At 36.9% G+C, this 17,578-nt stretch overlaps 1 protein-coding gene across 2 annotated transcripts in view; it reads right to left on the bottom strand.

The window, feature by feature from the left end:
* Positions 1 to 1,352: 1,352 nt before the first annotated feature.
* USP12 (ubiquitin specific peptidase 12) overlaps positions 1,353 to 17,578 on the bottom strand; it is a 104,185-nt gene continuing 87,959 nt past the window's right edge. For both annotated transcript variants that reach the window (XM_017537516.2, XM_017537521.2), the window contains exons 7-9: positions 9,643 to 9,840; positions 5,868 to 5,946; positions 1,353 to 4,598 (exon numbers count right to left, since the gene is read on the bottom strand). In XM_017537516.2, the coding sequence (XP_017393005.1) occupies positions 4,497 to 4,598; positions 5,868 to 5,946; positions 9,643 to 9,840 (379 nt within the window). In that variant the 3' untranslated portion in view covers positions 1,353 to 4,496. The remainder of the gene's footprint in view (positions 4,599 to 5,867; positions 5,947 to 9,642; positions 9,841 to 17,578) is intronic.

Genomic DNA, 17,578 nt, shown 5'->3' with positions numbered 1-17,578 from the left:
AAAATACAAAAACTAGCTGGGTGTGGTGGTGGGTGCCTGTAGTCCCATGTACTCAGAAGGCTGAGGCAGGAGAATCACTCGAACCTGGGAGGCAGAGGTTGCAGTGAGCTGAGATCATGCCACTGCACTCCAGCCTGGGCAACACAGCAAGGCTCCATTTCAAAAAATAAAAATAAATTAAAAAAAAAAAGAATTATCTGTTAGCAAATGACATGATCTTTTATGTAGAAAATCTTTAAGATTTCACACTAATAAAGCTAATAATTCGGCAAAGTTGCAGGACACAAAACCAACAAGCAAATATCAGTTGCATTTCTATATACAGACAATGAACAATCCTAAGAGGAAATTAAGAAAACAATCCCATTTATCATAGACCAAAAATAATAAAATACTTAAAAGACCTGTACAATAAAAACAACAAAACATTGTTCAAAGAACTTAAAGACCTAAATAAATGGAAAGAAATCAGTATTCACAGATTAGAAGACTTAAAATTGTTAAGTCAATTTATTCTTTAGATTGCCTTGGGTAGTATTGTCAAAGGCAATCCTGGGGACACTACTACCCAAGGCAATCTAAAAATTAAATGCAAGGGTGGGTGGCAAGGGACTCTTGGCTTTTCAACAGTTCATGAAAAACTCTTAGGTGTATAAGATTTCATTTACTAAAAGTTCAATATGAAGTGTGTGAAACAGATGCTTAGAAAAGAGAATGTAATCTTAGGTCCCCGTCGACAGTCTCGTTCACCTGTTACTGTGTTTGTTCTAGGAACACTCTTTCAGAGACATGAGTGAAAAAGAGTGCTTCCAGAATAGGGCTCCCAAGAAGGATGAAGTCTCTGAAAGCCATCTAATACAAAGATGAGCCCTGAGAACAGAAGCACACTGGGAGACAGAAGGATGGACTGAAAATAATGACAACATAAATAACAATTCAAGTTATTCAACAAGGGAACAGGCTCCTAGCACTCAAGTGCAGACGGACTGACCACTTGTGAAACAGATTTTACAGGAGCAATTACTACACAGGAAAGGAGGAAGAGCAGGAGAAATAGTGACCTTAACAGTATTTGACCCTCTGAGATTCTATGACTCTCAATTTTCAAATTTAAACTTTGAACTTCTCAAAGACATGCTATCACATAAAGAGAACACAAGGTATGTGCTAAATAAATGCAGGCACATGTAGAATGTTATTTTACACACATGCAATTCTGTTCTAGGGAGAATCTCTTTGGATACAGAAGTCACAGCCTGAGCCAAAGTAGTAACACAATTCCTAAAGCGTCTACCTCTACTCTGCAAATACATTTTAGGCAAAAAGAAAAAAACACACTTAAAACCCACAGGCACAAATAAACCAACTTTAATAGATATTATTTTGTATTTATATAGCGCTTTCTTCAAGAACCTTAAATGCTTTACAGACATTATCTCTAATTAATCCCCACAACAACCCTGTGAGGTAGGTATTACTCCCATTTTACAAGACAGGGAGACTGAAGCACAGAGAGGTTAAGTGACTTGCCCAAGGTCACACAGTTAAATTCACTGAAGAGCCAGGACATGAGCGCTTTAGCCTCCCAGCTCCTAGCCAAATACCTCATGATAGAATCTTTAATAAAAAGTGTCTTTAAAGAAAGTATCAAGAGTAGTTATGTTATGAAAATGAGGTCTTTCTACTGCCATCAAGGAAAGAAAAAACCCTATACTGATGGTTAGAGGCCACAAGACCCACATAATACAACATTTCCTTCTTTCCCTGTTCCCAAGCCTCCTGGTTCCTGTCTTAAAAAATCTTCTAAAGGTAAAATTTCCAAGACAGAAGCCATGTGACTTAAGAAGTGGGACTTAATTTAGAATATTTACTTTTAGTTACAATAATTTATAGAAATTTTTATTCCAATATACAAAATATGGGACAGCCATCCCAACAATCATGTACATAGTTACACAGCAATCAGCCACCATTTACAACCTAAGCCAGCCCCGCATTTTAATCACAGTCAACCGACACACACCCTCACAATGCTTTCTTCATGGGTCACTTTTCTTACTTACTGTACCTGTATTTTTCCCCCAACACTTACCCTACATGTTTTAAAAGTATATTGGGTTTCTGATAAGCTTAAAAACATTTTACTTAGCTCCAGCTGCATTAAGAAGAAAAAGTAAATGTAAAACTGTCACCCCACAGTCCCTCCCCTGACAAACCATATGATCAAGTATGGTGTAGCTGTGACCAAAGTATGTGACTACCGGGAACTCAATACAAATGCTAGAACTTGCTTCAATATGGAATTTAACTTGGCTTTTACTGCATGTTCTTTTTTAATGCAAAAATGTAAAAACAAACACAACGTAGTATTTCAATGCTGTACCTTTATGCAAATGACTTCATCTATCTTTTTTAAACACGCTGTGATATAGCTAATGTTAAAACTGACACAGTTTCACTTTCCTCTTTTTCTCTGTACTGAAAGCTGCAAAAATACACCTTTAGTTCCAAGACAATCTGGTTTAACCCCGCAAAATAAAAAGTGTACATCCACTTCCCCTGCCCTGGCTTTCCCCGCACTGTTGATTGTGATTCTCTGTGCCATGCTGGTAGATCAGACAGGCTATAAATAATTTGTACAAAACATCTCTAGCCAGGGTAAGGCTTTAGAAATTATCTTAGGAAAAAAAAAAAAAAAACTGTTAAAATACTTTTGATATTTAGTACAAATACTAAATATTATACTTTTCTCCCAGCACATCTGTTTAAGCAGCCCAATTAGCTAAGTGACCCTGTTAAAGATCTGCTTATGGAATGAATAGGTGAAGTCATTTCCTGAGCCAAAAGATACAGTTAATAAATGTTAATAATAGCAGCAGACTAAAAACATTCCTTTTTGTGGTTTGTTTTCCATAATCAAGTTTTAGCAAAAGAACTTTAGAAAATGACAGATTTTTTTTTTTTTTAATTTACTGCCTGAAAAGAGTTTAATAAAGAACATCCAAGGTCTGATTGCTATTATTCTGAATATAACTTTCTATTATTTTCTGCAAGTTACATTCGGCTACTGTCAGACTACTTACTGATCCATGGAAAAATATCCAAAAAAACTGCAATGTTTTACATACATTTTACGTTACATATATTACTTGTTAAAACCCCCAACAGAATAAAGTCTTAGCAAACACAATTTTTAATTTCTGAATACCCTTCCAAGTAAGATTTGTAAAGGTGGGGGGAAGGGGAGGAAGGATTTGTTTTTTGTATTCCTAGTCTACTTGATTAAAATTTAATCTTCAGAGGGTTTATTTAGCTCACTATCCAGGCTGCTAGGGTTATGATGAACATGATTACTTCTTTCCAGGGTGAAAAATGACATTTGAAAATAACATAAATGCTATGACATGATTTTCCCAAGCATGACCTCAACTTGAAACATAAGAATACTTAAGAATTCTAAAGATTGGTATACCACCACTGCACCAGAATTTTTAATTATTCCAACAACTACAGGAATTTTTTTAATAGTTTTTTAATTTTACAAAATTAAAGCTGAAGAAAATAACTGATTTAGAAACCATGATAAAAGGACACATATTTAGCCAGAGATATCAGTTCCTCCTGAAAAAGGATATTTACCTCCTCTCATTGTAGTTCTTCTCAAGGTATCTTACTGATTTCAGATAGAATTTAAATTTCACCTTAAAAATAGAAACAAACAAAAGGACTACTTAAACTGACGTTAACTAATAAAATATGCTCAAATTTACTGATAGAATCATGGGCACTTCATACAATACTTAGACTCTACCAGTTTTAGGTAAAATAAATAAGGAAAAAATTATAATTACAAAGCCAGTCTTTCCCCTTGGGGAAACAAAAAGCCACTTTTGACCAATTGTTCCCTACATATACATATACTGTATATTATTATAAGCTTCTTCAGAGAAGCAAAACATCTTTGTCTTCCCGACACTGGATTATCTAGCACATTAGTTTTTACATCAGGAAGGCAACTGCAAGTGTTGGGCCCAAAAGTATTTCTGGTTTACTCTTGAAAAGACCACTGAATATGCTTCTATACATACCAAACAAATTTATGCAGTGTGTTCAACATCATCTCCTTATCAATATGGCACAGGTCCTGATTCTTTCTACTGCACCCCCAAGGAATTCAAAGCATTATTGGTGCAATTAATAAAGAGAAAATGCGTGTCAATGACTGGAAGGCTGTTTTACAAGAGGAGCTGGTATCTCTGATTTCACCTCCTTGTTGTATGGAACTGTACAGACAGCATGATACCTGAGCAAATAAATCAACTACCATGATCGGAAGGGCTTGTCAATCCATCGTCTTTGCTTTATCGTGTGCAAAGTGTGCTACTGCCCCCTGAGCTTCCTGCATTTCTCTTTTCTTGAAAAATCAGTGCTTGATCCTTTCCAAAATAACCAGAGAAGAAATGAGGCAGAAAGTATCTCTTCATCACGGTTCCCCCTCAGTCCCGAGACTGATAGAAAAGGATGTAACCAGACTCAGAGTTCTTTGAGATATCTGATGTCAACCCGTAGAATTCTTCAATAGCTTGTGCATCTATTTTCTGTGAGGCAAAATGTAAACATTAGTACATAAATGAGCTCTGTACAACTAGAATGACTTAAATTTAATAGACTGACAATACCAAGTATTTGGTGAAAATGTCGGGAAAACAGAACTCTTATACATAGCTGGAGGGAATGTAAATAGCCAAGCCACTCTGAAAAAATGTTTAGAAATACCTATCTTTTAAAGCTGAACATACAACTACCCTTTGATCCAGCAATTCTACTTCCAGGTACAGGATGAATTATATGAAACCACTAAGAGCTATTTTGGACCTACAAAATGGCAACTTCCAATGGTCCAACCTAAGATATACCCAAGACAAATGAGTGTATATGTCCAGCAAAAGGGGTTGTACAAGATGACCAATGCATTTTAATTCACAAAAGTCATTAACTGACAAAACGCCAAATTTCTAACTTGGTATATTCATACAGTAGAAAATGACAATGCAGTAAAAAAGAACTGTTATTACCACAGGCAACAAGAATGCATCTCACAAATATACTAAGTGAATAAAGTCTGGCACAAATGAAATCATACTGTATGAGTCCATGTATATTAAAGCATAGGCAAAATTAATCATAATGATAAAAGTTCAAAGAGCAGACTCCGGAGAATGGAGAGTAGAGGTGTGAGGTATAAAGCAGTAAGTTCTGACCAGAAGGAGGAACAGGGGGCCTGCTGCAGTGTCGAATTATATCCTGATCTGGATGGTAGTTACAAGTGTGTGTGTGTGTGTGTGTGTGTGTGTGTGTGTGTGTGTGTGTGTATAGGACATGGGGGGACACATCTGGATGGTAGTTACGTATGTACGTGTGTGTGTGTGTGTGTGTGTGTGTGTAAGAATGGGGGACATGTATCTGGATGGTAGTTATGTACGTACATACGTACGTGTGTGTGTGTGTGTGTGTGTGTGTGTGTAAGACATGGGGGGACACATGTATAAAAATTCATCCAATTCAGATTTGTATACTTTACTATGTTACATGGCTTAATAACATTTAAAAAAAAAAAAAAAAGCCAGCTCTGTTGTTGAAAGCTTTCCCTTGTTTCATTCTTGGTGTGTAAAGGTTAGGTGACCACTCAACAGCTGGGCTTGGACATTGCAGAGTAAGAAGCAGGAACTGGACTACAAACTAAAGGCCCAGATATTTGTCTCATATTCATCACCAGTCATATATAAATGAAAAACTACAAGAAAAAAGTGACGAGCAATATACACATACAACCTTCAAAAAAATAAAGAGATAAAGAAACTACTTACTTCTACAATGTCGTCATCAAACAACAACCAAAAATCATGACTCTTAACTATTGCAATGTAATGGCCTCGATTGGGACCACTAAAACAAACAAAAAGGAAAAGTTAATTTATTAGGATATTTAGTAATATTACTCTTTCATGCTCTAAATTTTATGTTTTGTAGAGTAACTGAAATAGATAAAAATACCCCTTACCTATCTTTCCAAAAAAGATAAAGCCACACTGAGTCAAACCGGTAATCAATTTTAAAATCAAATAATTAGTACTCAAAGAGATATAATCAGTATTCTATTCACAGAGCTGTACTACTGAAATTCTTTACTGTCTTTGTAATAATTTTCAATTTTGCTTCTATAATCAAAGACAATTTTTTTCTATCATTTTATAAGGGAGGAGAATCACAGCAGAACATGCTGAGTTCAACTATGAAACAATGCATATAGAATTATTTCTAAGTCTCACTCCCTTGGCAATAGCTTTTTTTCTTGAGGGAAGATCCAACATGATACTTGAAACAGGCAAAGATATCAAATCCTTGGCTCCAAAATCAAGCCTGAACTTCACAAAATGTCTTTAAACGCAAATAAACTTTGCCCAATAGTGAGTCATTATTAAGTACCTAATTCTTAATACTATTATAACTATTACTATGATTGCCCCTGCATCTCATTTTAAACAAATCTGGAATATATAAATGTACACACGCATAAAAATAAAGGAGGCATAATTTCTTTTAAAAGTGATTCTTTGCTTTATAAAACGATATGACAAAGGTCTTAACCTCTTCCATTTTAAGTATGATTCATTATAAAGGCTTATATAATGATTTTTATTAAGTTATAATTCCACAATTAATACGGAATTTGAAATCCTTTTCAACATAAATTATTCTTTATGGTGAACACTATTTTAAAAATAGTGACCAGATATTAGAATAAGCCACTTCCTATCATGTCTTATGTTTCTCAGATCATTTGATCCAGTAGGGGAGATAAATATCTTAAGTGACAGAATAATATCAACAAAAACACTTTTTTTTTTTTTAAACTATGGAGGATGACACCTCAAAACTTTTTCTTAAAAAAGCATTTAATGCTTTATTAAGTCTATTTCTACATTTATTGAGGACTCATCTAAAGGGTCTTGTGTGTTACAAGGAGAGGGTCAGAAATGAAAAAAAAAATTATAAAAGGTGAAACAAAAAACAAAGAAAGGTTGCAGAACACAGGGTGGAAGGAAAGGAGGTGGGTGGCGTGAGGACTAGTAAATTGAGAAAAATTAGGCGGCTTTTTCCTTGGAACAGCAGACAAAAGTTAATTTCATAAACTAAAAACAAAATGAGATGAAGGGCTGAACTTCCACCTAAGGAAGTTGTTTCTTAGGCATCCGATTTCTGGACATTAAACATACTCAGTTGACTAGTACAAATGCCGAATATATGCAAATAACAGTTGACTGCTGTGGAGATGGAGATATTAACAACTTCTTGCCCAAAGACCCCGTTAGTACAGTAGGTAACTACTCCAAAAACATAATCCAAGGCAGAATATGATATAAAAGTAGAGCTATAGAAGAGACCTCATCTAGTGAGAGACAAGGTGGAAGGGAGACAGGCTGGGGAATCAAGAAATGGAGCCCAGGTCTGACATGGGCTTGAAGGGTAATAGTCAGCAAACATTTGCTGGAAATCTCCTCTAGGCTGGGCACTGGGGATAGAGAAGGAGCAAGTTGAACTGGGACTGACATGCTGACAATGAGGCTGTGCACACCCTCCACATTTTCATATGAAACAAATCTACAAATAAGTCTGATAGATAAAATACACAATGGAAAAATATTCTAAAATATGATTAGTCTGTTATTAGTGAGCATTATTTCCTGTTTTAAAAAGCACCTGTTCTCACAAGCGAAGCAGACGTACATCCTTTTTGTACATACATACAGTACACAAAGCACTAAGACTGGGCTGGCAATGCATATCTAGTATTTATGTGAAGACAGTGAAGCAGCACCACGTGGGGACAGGTCTAGGCAGAAGAGCATCAAAGAAGACATCCAGAGAGAAGGGGCAGGAAGGCATGAGGCAATGAGAGTGAGACAGGAGGAAGAGTAAAACCCTGGAGTCGGGGCAGGAATCCCAAAGACCTGCTGTGCCAGACTCCACCAGGAGTGAGTTCCCAGTGAAGGCAGACCACCAGGGCTGTGAGGAAAGTCAATAAGCATCTCTCTGCAATTTTCTGCAACAATTCTGACAGTAGGGATTCAGACAGCTGGCAAGAGGATTTTCCAGTACTTGTAAGTACATGCTTTAAATAACTGACTGTGGAGTTCAAGTTGGGAGAAGCAAGTGAGGCCAAAGAAAAGGTTAAAAAGGGAAAGGGTCAAGGGACTTGAGCGAGGATTTAAGGGTGGGAAAAGAGTTGGATTAATTTTAAAAGGAGAGGGTGGAGAGGGGACCCCAGTTGCCATCTGAGTTAGGAATCTCAGCTCAGTATCTCGCGTATAGAGTGATTCAAAAAATCTAGTATAATTTTAGTAGAGTAGGACTGTCACTAAATTTGAAGAGGTAAAGAACAGTCTAGTTAGGGTGTGAGAAAGTAAATATAAAGTTAGGATGGGAGAAGGTAATATTATATTTTTGTTACTAAAACAATAGCAGTAGCTAAGTGATTTACATCTCCCTTTGAATACTAACAAAGCTATGAGGTAGTCAGTATTATTGATACTTTCTAGAAGAGAAAACTGAAGCTTTTTCAGGAAGCTAGGCATGACGTCACATGGCCCACAATTGGCAGAAATGGTACTGAGACCCAGGTTTCTCTCACTCTGAAAACCTGATCTGAATCACCACACCAAAGTTCTCTAAGTCATCTGACACTGCTTCGCTCCTTTAAGATGTGGTCACTCTTAGTTTAAGTAGAAGAAAGACTCTTGCTGAGGATGAAAGATGGGAGACAAGATTGACCCAGGCAACAGAGGTGGAAGATGATTACTACAGAGCATTTGCTGCCTCCGGGTTGCCCTTAAAAATTCTGATCAGAGAGGTGGGAGGGGGGCTGAAGATGGGAGAGCTGGACGTCTTTTTATTTGGAAAAAGCATGTTGTTAGGGCGAGCTTCCCAAAACCAGCATCGATGAGTGCCTGTTTTAAAATTATTAAAAGAAATTCTAGGTAGTCAATGAAGATGGTAAGTTCCAAATACAAGTTTTGATTATGTGATACTCTTGCAGTTTGAGAATGTTTTGAGGTATTTAATAAGGTCAGTTATATGTATGTACATTATACAGAGATGTGTATACCACGATGGAAGAGATGAAAACGAGACAGAACACTAAATTGGCTAATAGGAAATGATAACTACACACGTGGGTAAAATCAGAAAATGAATCTTTGAAGATTTCCAATGTCATTTTAAATGCTTTTATGACCATTAATATGAACATATGCAATTAAACTCAGAAGTGACTTAACAACCCTCTACACACACACACCCTAAAAAAGGAAAAGAAAAACAAAGAGACCTCAAAGTTCTAGGAAATAAGATATAGGAGTTGTGGAGTAACAAATGATAAAAATAAAAATAATATATTTAACATATAAAAATTTTAAGGAGTGATAAAATGTAAAGCTAAAAATCCATTTTGAAATAAAATTGTCTTGAGGAGGATACAGACTTTCTAAAAGTTCTATATTTGAATCATTCATGAGTATCTTGAATGTACACTGCTCTTCTAACCTAGAAATTCCACTACTATGTACCCGGAGTTGCAATTACCTTCCACAGTGAACCACAACAGCAACAAGGTCGTACATTCTGTCTGGATTGGTGGCATCACCTGAAGTGTTAAATAGACGAAGTTCTAAAGGAAAAACTACCCGGTAAGAGAGTTTTGTATATCGATGAAGTTGATCCATATATTTAAATCTCTTCAGGTGCAGAGCTAGAATCATGGGCAGTTTTTTAACTTTCATCCTATTAAAAATAAAAATGAAAACAAAATTTCATAAAAGATATCCACCATGTCCTTGAGTTATCAAACTTTATGATATCCAACGAATAGACAGCCAAGGGTTGGTTTTAATAGCCCAGCATTGCCCAGTTTTGCATATTTCTACCAATTATTTTTATACGGACAAAACAATATTCTGAATACCCTAAGACGACCCCCTCTACCCATCATTACCACACCACATCATTTGACACAGCACTCAATACAGCTCCAAGATAGATGGAATGGCATTAGTCCTTGGTTAAGGAATACGTGTATTTCAAACACACATCTCTTATAATAAGGCTGAATGCACAGCGTGCTCAAGAGCGGCAGGGGAAAAACAAGTTTCTTGAAACTGACAATTCCTTTGGACTTGAGTGGACTGAAATCCATTTTTTTCTATTAATCTATGTGATGCAGATACAGACTGACAACAGGAGACTAAAATAATAAAAGCATTAACGACCATTCAAGGTGCTTGTCAGGGACAAGAAATAATTCCATCTTAAGAACAATGGCTATGTATATCCCAGAAAGGGAATAAAATAACCTGGAAACTTAGGACTTAAGATTTTAATCGTGAAACACAGGCTGTTCTTAATGTTCAGAATAGTCTTTATTATGCCTTTAAATGCTATTTCTCCCTGAGAGTGCCTTTGTACTCCTACTTCACCTAAAAATTTATTCTTCTTTTAATGGCTCAGCTCAAATGTCACATCCTCTGGCACAAATACCTGCTGTCTTCAATCCTCCATCAGCACTGTAGGTTCACTTTATATATGTCAAGCTTATTACATGGTAAAAGTTTTAGGTGGTTATGGTTCTGTTCTTCTAGGCCCCGGACTCTTGGCAGCTAGAAAGCTTTCCCTTCATTTGTATTTCTCCTCTATCTAGCAACATGCCTGGCATATGATAGTGCCAAATGTTGCAGAACTGGATTTTAAATGGATTTAGTGAAGCAAAATATTCCTCACAATTTAATGGTAAGTCACTGCCTCTAACATGTGAAAAAAAAATCATAACATTATACTAAATCTGCATTCTACACATCTTAGATATGGTAGATAGCTTATTATTCCTAAATTACTTACTATTCAACTAATTTGGCCTTTTGGAAACATTAGCCAAAGTAAAGGTAAATAACCCAGCAATATGAATTAAGAGTTTTTATGGCCTTTGGTTTAGTAATCCTATTTCTAGAAACATAAATTAAATATATAATCTCAAAACATCACTTATGAGAATAATCTATTTGTAGAGTTCTTTAACATTGTGAAAAATCCCAACTGTTCAACAACAGGTAATGTTAAAATAAATTCAAATGCAAACATAACAGAGTGTTATACAACTTAAATAAAACAATGCAGATGAAAGTTTCTAGGTGACAATGGAAAATACAAGTCAAAAAGTATATAAAATTATACATAAAATAATTCAACTATGAAACATGAGATCTTTGATTAAACCCACATATAGTTACTGAAACAAAATCTTTACAAAACAACAGGGTATCCTTTGAGAATTTCCAATGAATGGCAGATGCAAAAGAAGAATTTTCTCAGCATAAAATGAGTGTCAGTGTACTATTAATAGATGGCAGTCAGGTAAGATTAGGAAGAAAGAGAATGAACATGGCCTGATAGTTAGGGAAAATGTGCTTTTAGAAATTCAAGAGGGGAAGTCCAAATGCAGAAAAAAGAAAATATCTCAATAATAGCAGATACGATATGTTTGATCAGATAACACATGAAGAAGATGAATCCTATTTGCCAAAGATCCTCCCAGAGAACTGCTGGCTACCACAAAGAAACCAACTGCCCATGGAACTGTCATGCAAAAATGTGTGTGGAGCCATATTTTAAAGATGCTGAGAGACTAGCTTACAAAATTTCCCTCATATTGAAATGGTTCCAGAAGAAAAAGCAGAAAACTGCTTGAACATACGTGTAAGGAGTGTGAAACTCATTATGTAGATTTTGCAGCAGACGGAAGAAAAAAGAAGTTGATTTCCTGCTCAAAACACCAAGACCACCAAAACAAGAAAGAATTTATAGGATTCTGGCTTTCCTTCTATTCAAACTTGTGGGGAGGGAGGTTATATTAGAGAGCTCTTGACCACTGTCATCGTTTTAAAAAAAACAGTTGTCTTAGAACATGTTATCTACAAAAGACAAAATTTTGAAGAAAAAAACAGGACAGAGAACATTTTTTCCCTTTTTAAAGTTTGAATAGACAATGATTTTTTAAAATCTTCTGTAAACTGATATAAATTAATTTTCTACTGAAATTTATTTTTTAATGACATTTACCGATCACATAAACAACTACTTAAAATGTGGATGAATTTCTGTTATTCAGTTGGCCTGCCCTATCTGGGAGTTCCACATCCACAGACTCAACCAACCATGAATTGAAAATATTCAATAAATAAATAAAAAGAATGACAAGAAAAATAATACCATTTAAAAAAATACAGTGTAACAACTATTTACATAGCATTTACATTATATTAGGTAACAAAGCACACAGGAGGATGTGCATAGGTTATATGCAAATGCTACGCCATTTTATATCAGGAACTTAAGCATCCATGTATTTTGCTGTATGTGAGGGCCCTGGAACCAACTGATACTGAGGCACAACTGTATGCATTTTCTTGCTTTTACGTCTTTAAAATGACAAATTGCATCCATTCTGTATTCTAACATAATAAGGGTTGCCTTTCTTGATAATGTCTAGTTATAATTTAAAACTATTCAGAAAAGAAAGCAGAAGGATGGGAAAAGATATACCATGTAAACACCAATCCTAAGTAAGCAGGCTATCCTAATGTCAGACAAAGCAGGCAAGATAAAGAATATTACCAGGGATAAAGAATACTTCATAATAATGAAGGTCAATTAACTAAGAGGACATAACAATCTTAAAAGCATGTGCTACAAAATGGGAAAGAATTATAAAAGTAAACAGACAAGTGTATAATCAGAACTGCAATCTTTACAGACTTCTCTCACTAATAGCAAAAAAAAAAAAAAAAAATCAGTACGGATAGGAAAATATGAACAACCTAACTATGGATTTAATTGACATTTAAATGAATACCCCAGACTGCACTACGCGCATTCTTCTCAAGTTCAATCAAAACATTCACTAATGTACTGAACAATAAAAGAAGTCTCAACAAATTTAAAAAGATGAAATCGGAGTATGTCCTCTGATGAAAAAACAAAATCTAGAAAATCCCCCCCAGATATGGAAACTAAGCAACATATTTCCAAATAACCCATAGGACAAACAGAACATCACAAAAGAAATTAGAATGCATTTTTAAATGGATAATTATTATGGGACTACACATCCTCTCATTTTAGGTCTTGTTCCCTAAGAGCAGACTCTGAGATAAAAAGTCCCAGGCCTGTGATTTATTAATGTAGTGGGTGGGTGGGGGTGGGTGTGTGTGTGTGTATTTCGGGAAGGGGGAGGGATAGGCAGGGAAGAGAAGGAAAACAGGTAAAGATTCAATCTCAAGCAAAATCCCAGAAAGGGTGGCTTCAGCCCAGTGTCACAGAGAAACCCCAGAAGCTAAATTTCACCTCAGATTTATCTTGACCACAAGGTAGCTGGGCTTTCATATGCTCTTCAGCACCTGTCAGTGGCTGGTCAAAGACTGGGAATTTGAACCAAATTGCCAGAAACTCCCTTCTCCAGTAGCCCATGGGGGAGTCCTTCCCAAAGCCAGGTGCTAAGTATTAGAAAACAATCCAAAGGACTCGGGAGAAGCTGGACAAAGGCCCAACATTGCCTGCAACCACCCCCAACCAGAATACCAACTACCCTGCCGCAGGCAAGCAACACCATTATGGGATGGAATGCAGACCCTGAAATCCAGTGGAGTCTCATCTTTGAATTGTTTTTCTCAATAGTCAGAAACAATTTTTAAAGTAAATTACCCATTTTTATAAACTGTGTTAGCCAAACAGAGAGTTCTACAGATGGAATTTGATCCAGAGGACACTATTTGCAAGCTCTACCACAGATGAATGTAATATCCAGCCACAGGCACTTAAGAACTTGCCAACATCCTGTCAGCAGAGAAGTTCTGACCACACAGAAAAGCTTAATAATTATACAGACACACCGTTCTAAGGACTGAATTCCATGCTCTTTTAAAATGTACCATTAACAAGGATTAATAGTGGCACATTACAATGAGGGGGTCAGGGGAAATAGAATGCTTTATGTGAGAGGACACTAAGGTAACTCAGGTGAGATATAAGCAATGAGAGGAGATTCAGGCGGCAGAACCTATCCCCAGCATGTGTTAAAATGAGGAATGGGTCACAGGCACAAATGAGGCCCATGGCGTACCCTAACATGCATATAGAACACAGTATTGAGTGACAGACATCTGGACATCCACACAGGCATGCAGGCAGGCAGGGAGCCAGGTGGCACCAACTTCTCAACAGATGGAAGGACCCACCCAACTCAGATTCCAGAAGACTTGCATGAGGTTATGTGTGCAAGAGGCAGCTGGAGATGTTGACTACAGCAAGGTAAATCCCTACTGCCAATATGATTTTGACATGATACTACACAAATAACCATGACTGGGACTGGCTATAGGGGAATAAGATATGAATCTAGTTAGGAAGCTGAAATAAAAGATAGGGCCTTCATCTCAGAAACAGGAAGCAACTCAATCATTAAATCTAGGGCAGATACTCAGAGATGGACTGTGGCCATGACAATATAATAGAGAGTCACCTGGCCATGAATGGGTCTTCTTCAATACGTGGTAAGGACAGGACTGGTCCTAGAGGTGGGGTCAGGCACATATGGATTAAAGTGAGAGTTAAGAGAATTGAGAGAGGAAAGATGAGAAGGCAAGGAGCTCAGCTCCCAGTCCACTGTCACTAATCACTGGATCCCACAGAGTAGTGACAGAAATACAGGCATACCTTGGAGACACAGCAAGTCCAGTTCCAGGCCACCACAATAAAGTGAAGACCACAATAAACTAAGTCACACATATTTTTGGTTTCCCAGTGCATATAAAGTTAGATTTATACTGTACTATAGTCTATTATGTAATAGCATTATGTATGAAAAAATATCCATATCTGAATTTAAAAATAGTTTACTGCTGAAAACTTAATGATCATCTGAGCCTTTGGTGAATCATAAACTTTCTGCTGGTGGAGGGTCTTGCTTCAAGGCTGATGGCTGCTGACTGATCAGGGTGGTGGTTGCTGAAGGTTGAGGTGGCTAAGGCAATTTCTTAAAATAAGAACGTCTGCCACATTGACTGGCTGTCCTTTCACAGACTTCTCTGTTGCATGTGATTCTGTTTGATAGCATTTTACCCACAGTAGAACTTCTTTCAAAATTGAGTCAATCCTCTCAAACCCTGACACTGCTATCAACTAAGGTTATGTAATATTCTAAATACTTTGTTGTCATTTCCACAATGTTCACAGCATGTTCACCAGGAATAGATTCCATCTCAACAAACCACATTATTCGATCATCCATATGAAGAAACCTCTCATTCATTCAAGTTTGTTCATGAGATTGCAGCAATTCAGTCTCCTCTTCAGGCTCTGCTAATTCTTGTTCTCTTGCTCTTTCCACCACATCTGCAGTGACTTCCTCCATTGATGACTTCCTCAAAGTCATCAATGAGGGCTGGAATGAACTTCTTCCAAACTTCTGTTAATGTTGACATTCTGACCTTCTCCCACGAATCACAAATATTCTAATGGCATCTAGAATGGTGAATCCTTTTCAGAAGGACTTCAATTCACTTTGCTCAGATCCATCAGAGAAATCTCAATCTATGGAAGCCAGAGCCTTAAAAAATATTAAATAACAAGACTTGAAAGTCAAAAATACTCCTTGATCCATGGGCTGCAGAATGGATGTTATGTTAGCAGGCATGAAAACAATATTAATCTCCATCGGAGCTCTTGAGTGATCACATGTATTGTCAGTAAGCAGTAATATTTTGAAAGAAATCTTTTTTTTTTTGAGTGGTAGGTCTCAACAGTGAGCTTAAAATATTCAGTAAATCATGCTGTAAAGAGATGTGATGTCATTCATGTTTTGTTTCTTTTCTACAGCACAGGCAGGGTAAATTCAGCATAATTCTTAAGGGCCCAAGGATTTTAGAAATGGCAAATGAACACTGGCTTCAACTTAAAGTCACCAGCTGCATTAACTGCTAACCAGAGAATCAGCCTGTCCTCTGAAGGTGGGCATTGACTTCTCTCTAGTTATGACAGTCCCAGACACCCTCTTTTTCCAATAGAAGACTGTTTCCTCTACGTTGAAAATCTGTTGTTTAGGGTAGTCTCAACAACTATTTTAGCTAGACAACCTAGACAACTTACTGCAGCTTCTACATCAGCATTTGCTGCTTCACCTTGCACTTTCATCTTATGGAGATGGCTTCTTTGTTTAAACCTCATGAACCCAACCCTGCTAGTTTCAAAATTTTGTCCTGCAGTTTCCTTGCCTCTCTCAGCCTTCCTAGAACTGAAGACAGTTAGGGACTTGTTTTGGATTATGCTTTGGCTTAAGGGAATGTTGTGGGTGGTTTGATCTTCTAACCAGGCCACTCAAACATCTCCATATAGGCAATAACGCTGTTTTACTTTCTTATCATTTGTGGGCTCACTGGAGTAGCTCTTTTAATTCCCTTCAAAAACTTTTTCTTGGGACTCACATCTTGGCTGTTTGCTGCAAGGAGCCTAGCTTTCCGCCTGTCTTGGCTTTCAACATGCCCTATTCACTAAGCTTAATTATTTCTAGCTTTTCATTTAGAGTGAGAGACATGCAACTATTCCTTTACACTCGTAAAAGAATAGTTGTAAGCCATTGTAAGGTTATTAATTGGCCTAATTTCAATACTGTTGTGTCTCAGGGAATGAAGAGGCTCGAGAGAGAGGTGGGGGAACGTCAAGTTGGTAGAGCAGTCAGAACCCACAACACTGAAGTTCATCATCTTAAATGGATACAGTTCATGGTTCTCGCAAGGCAATTACCATAGTAACATCAAAGATAACTGATCACAGATCACCACAACAAATATAATAATGAAAAGGTTTGACACAGTACAAGAATCACCAAAAATGTGAGAGACAGGAAATGTGCACATATTGTGGGAAAAATGGCACTGACAGACTTGCTCAACACAGGGTGGTCGCGAACCTTCAATCTGTAAAAACCACGGGATCTGCGAGGCGCTGTAAGATGAAATGCAATGTGCTGTTCTCTAAGACCTGAACCCCAGCCTCCCCCTCAACCCCATGCCAATGCCCAGGCACAAAAAAACAACACCTGAAACATCCATCCATCCTTTCTCATTACAGTTCCCAGGGCAATCACTCTCCTCTTATCTATATGCTTTAACCTCCTGTGGGATAAATGCATATGACCGTTAGAGTGACATTTCCCAAACTGCTATCTTTCCTGAACTGTGCTATTTACAGAATTCAACAGACATGCTATATAAAGGGAGTCTACGTGAAAGTAAATTCTGGAAAAGGCTGAATAAACTTAAGTTTATTTTGTGAGTCTTCAGAAGCATGAATATCGAAGACAAAATGTTATTATACAACAAGTTCATTTGATCAGAAAAAACTAATTTGTGGCACATCATTAACATTCCCAGAAATCATTCTTCAGTGTTCCAGGATGAACCTTTTTGGAAGAAGG

This window comes from Cebus imitator, unplaced genomic scaffold (assembly GCF_001604975.1).
Source record: "Cebus imitator isolate Cc_AM_T3 unplaced genomic scaffold, Cebus_imitator-1.0 Scaffold103, whole genome shotgun sequence".
NCBI classification, from domain to species: Eukaryota; Metazoa; Chordata; class Mammalia; order Primates; family Cebidae; genus Cebus; species Cebus imitator.
Note: the sequence above shows the minus strand (reverse complement) of the source record. Positions and strands in the feature narration are given on the sequence as shown.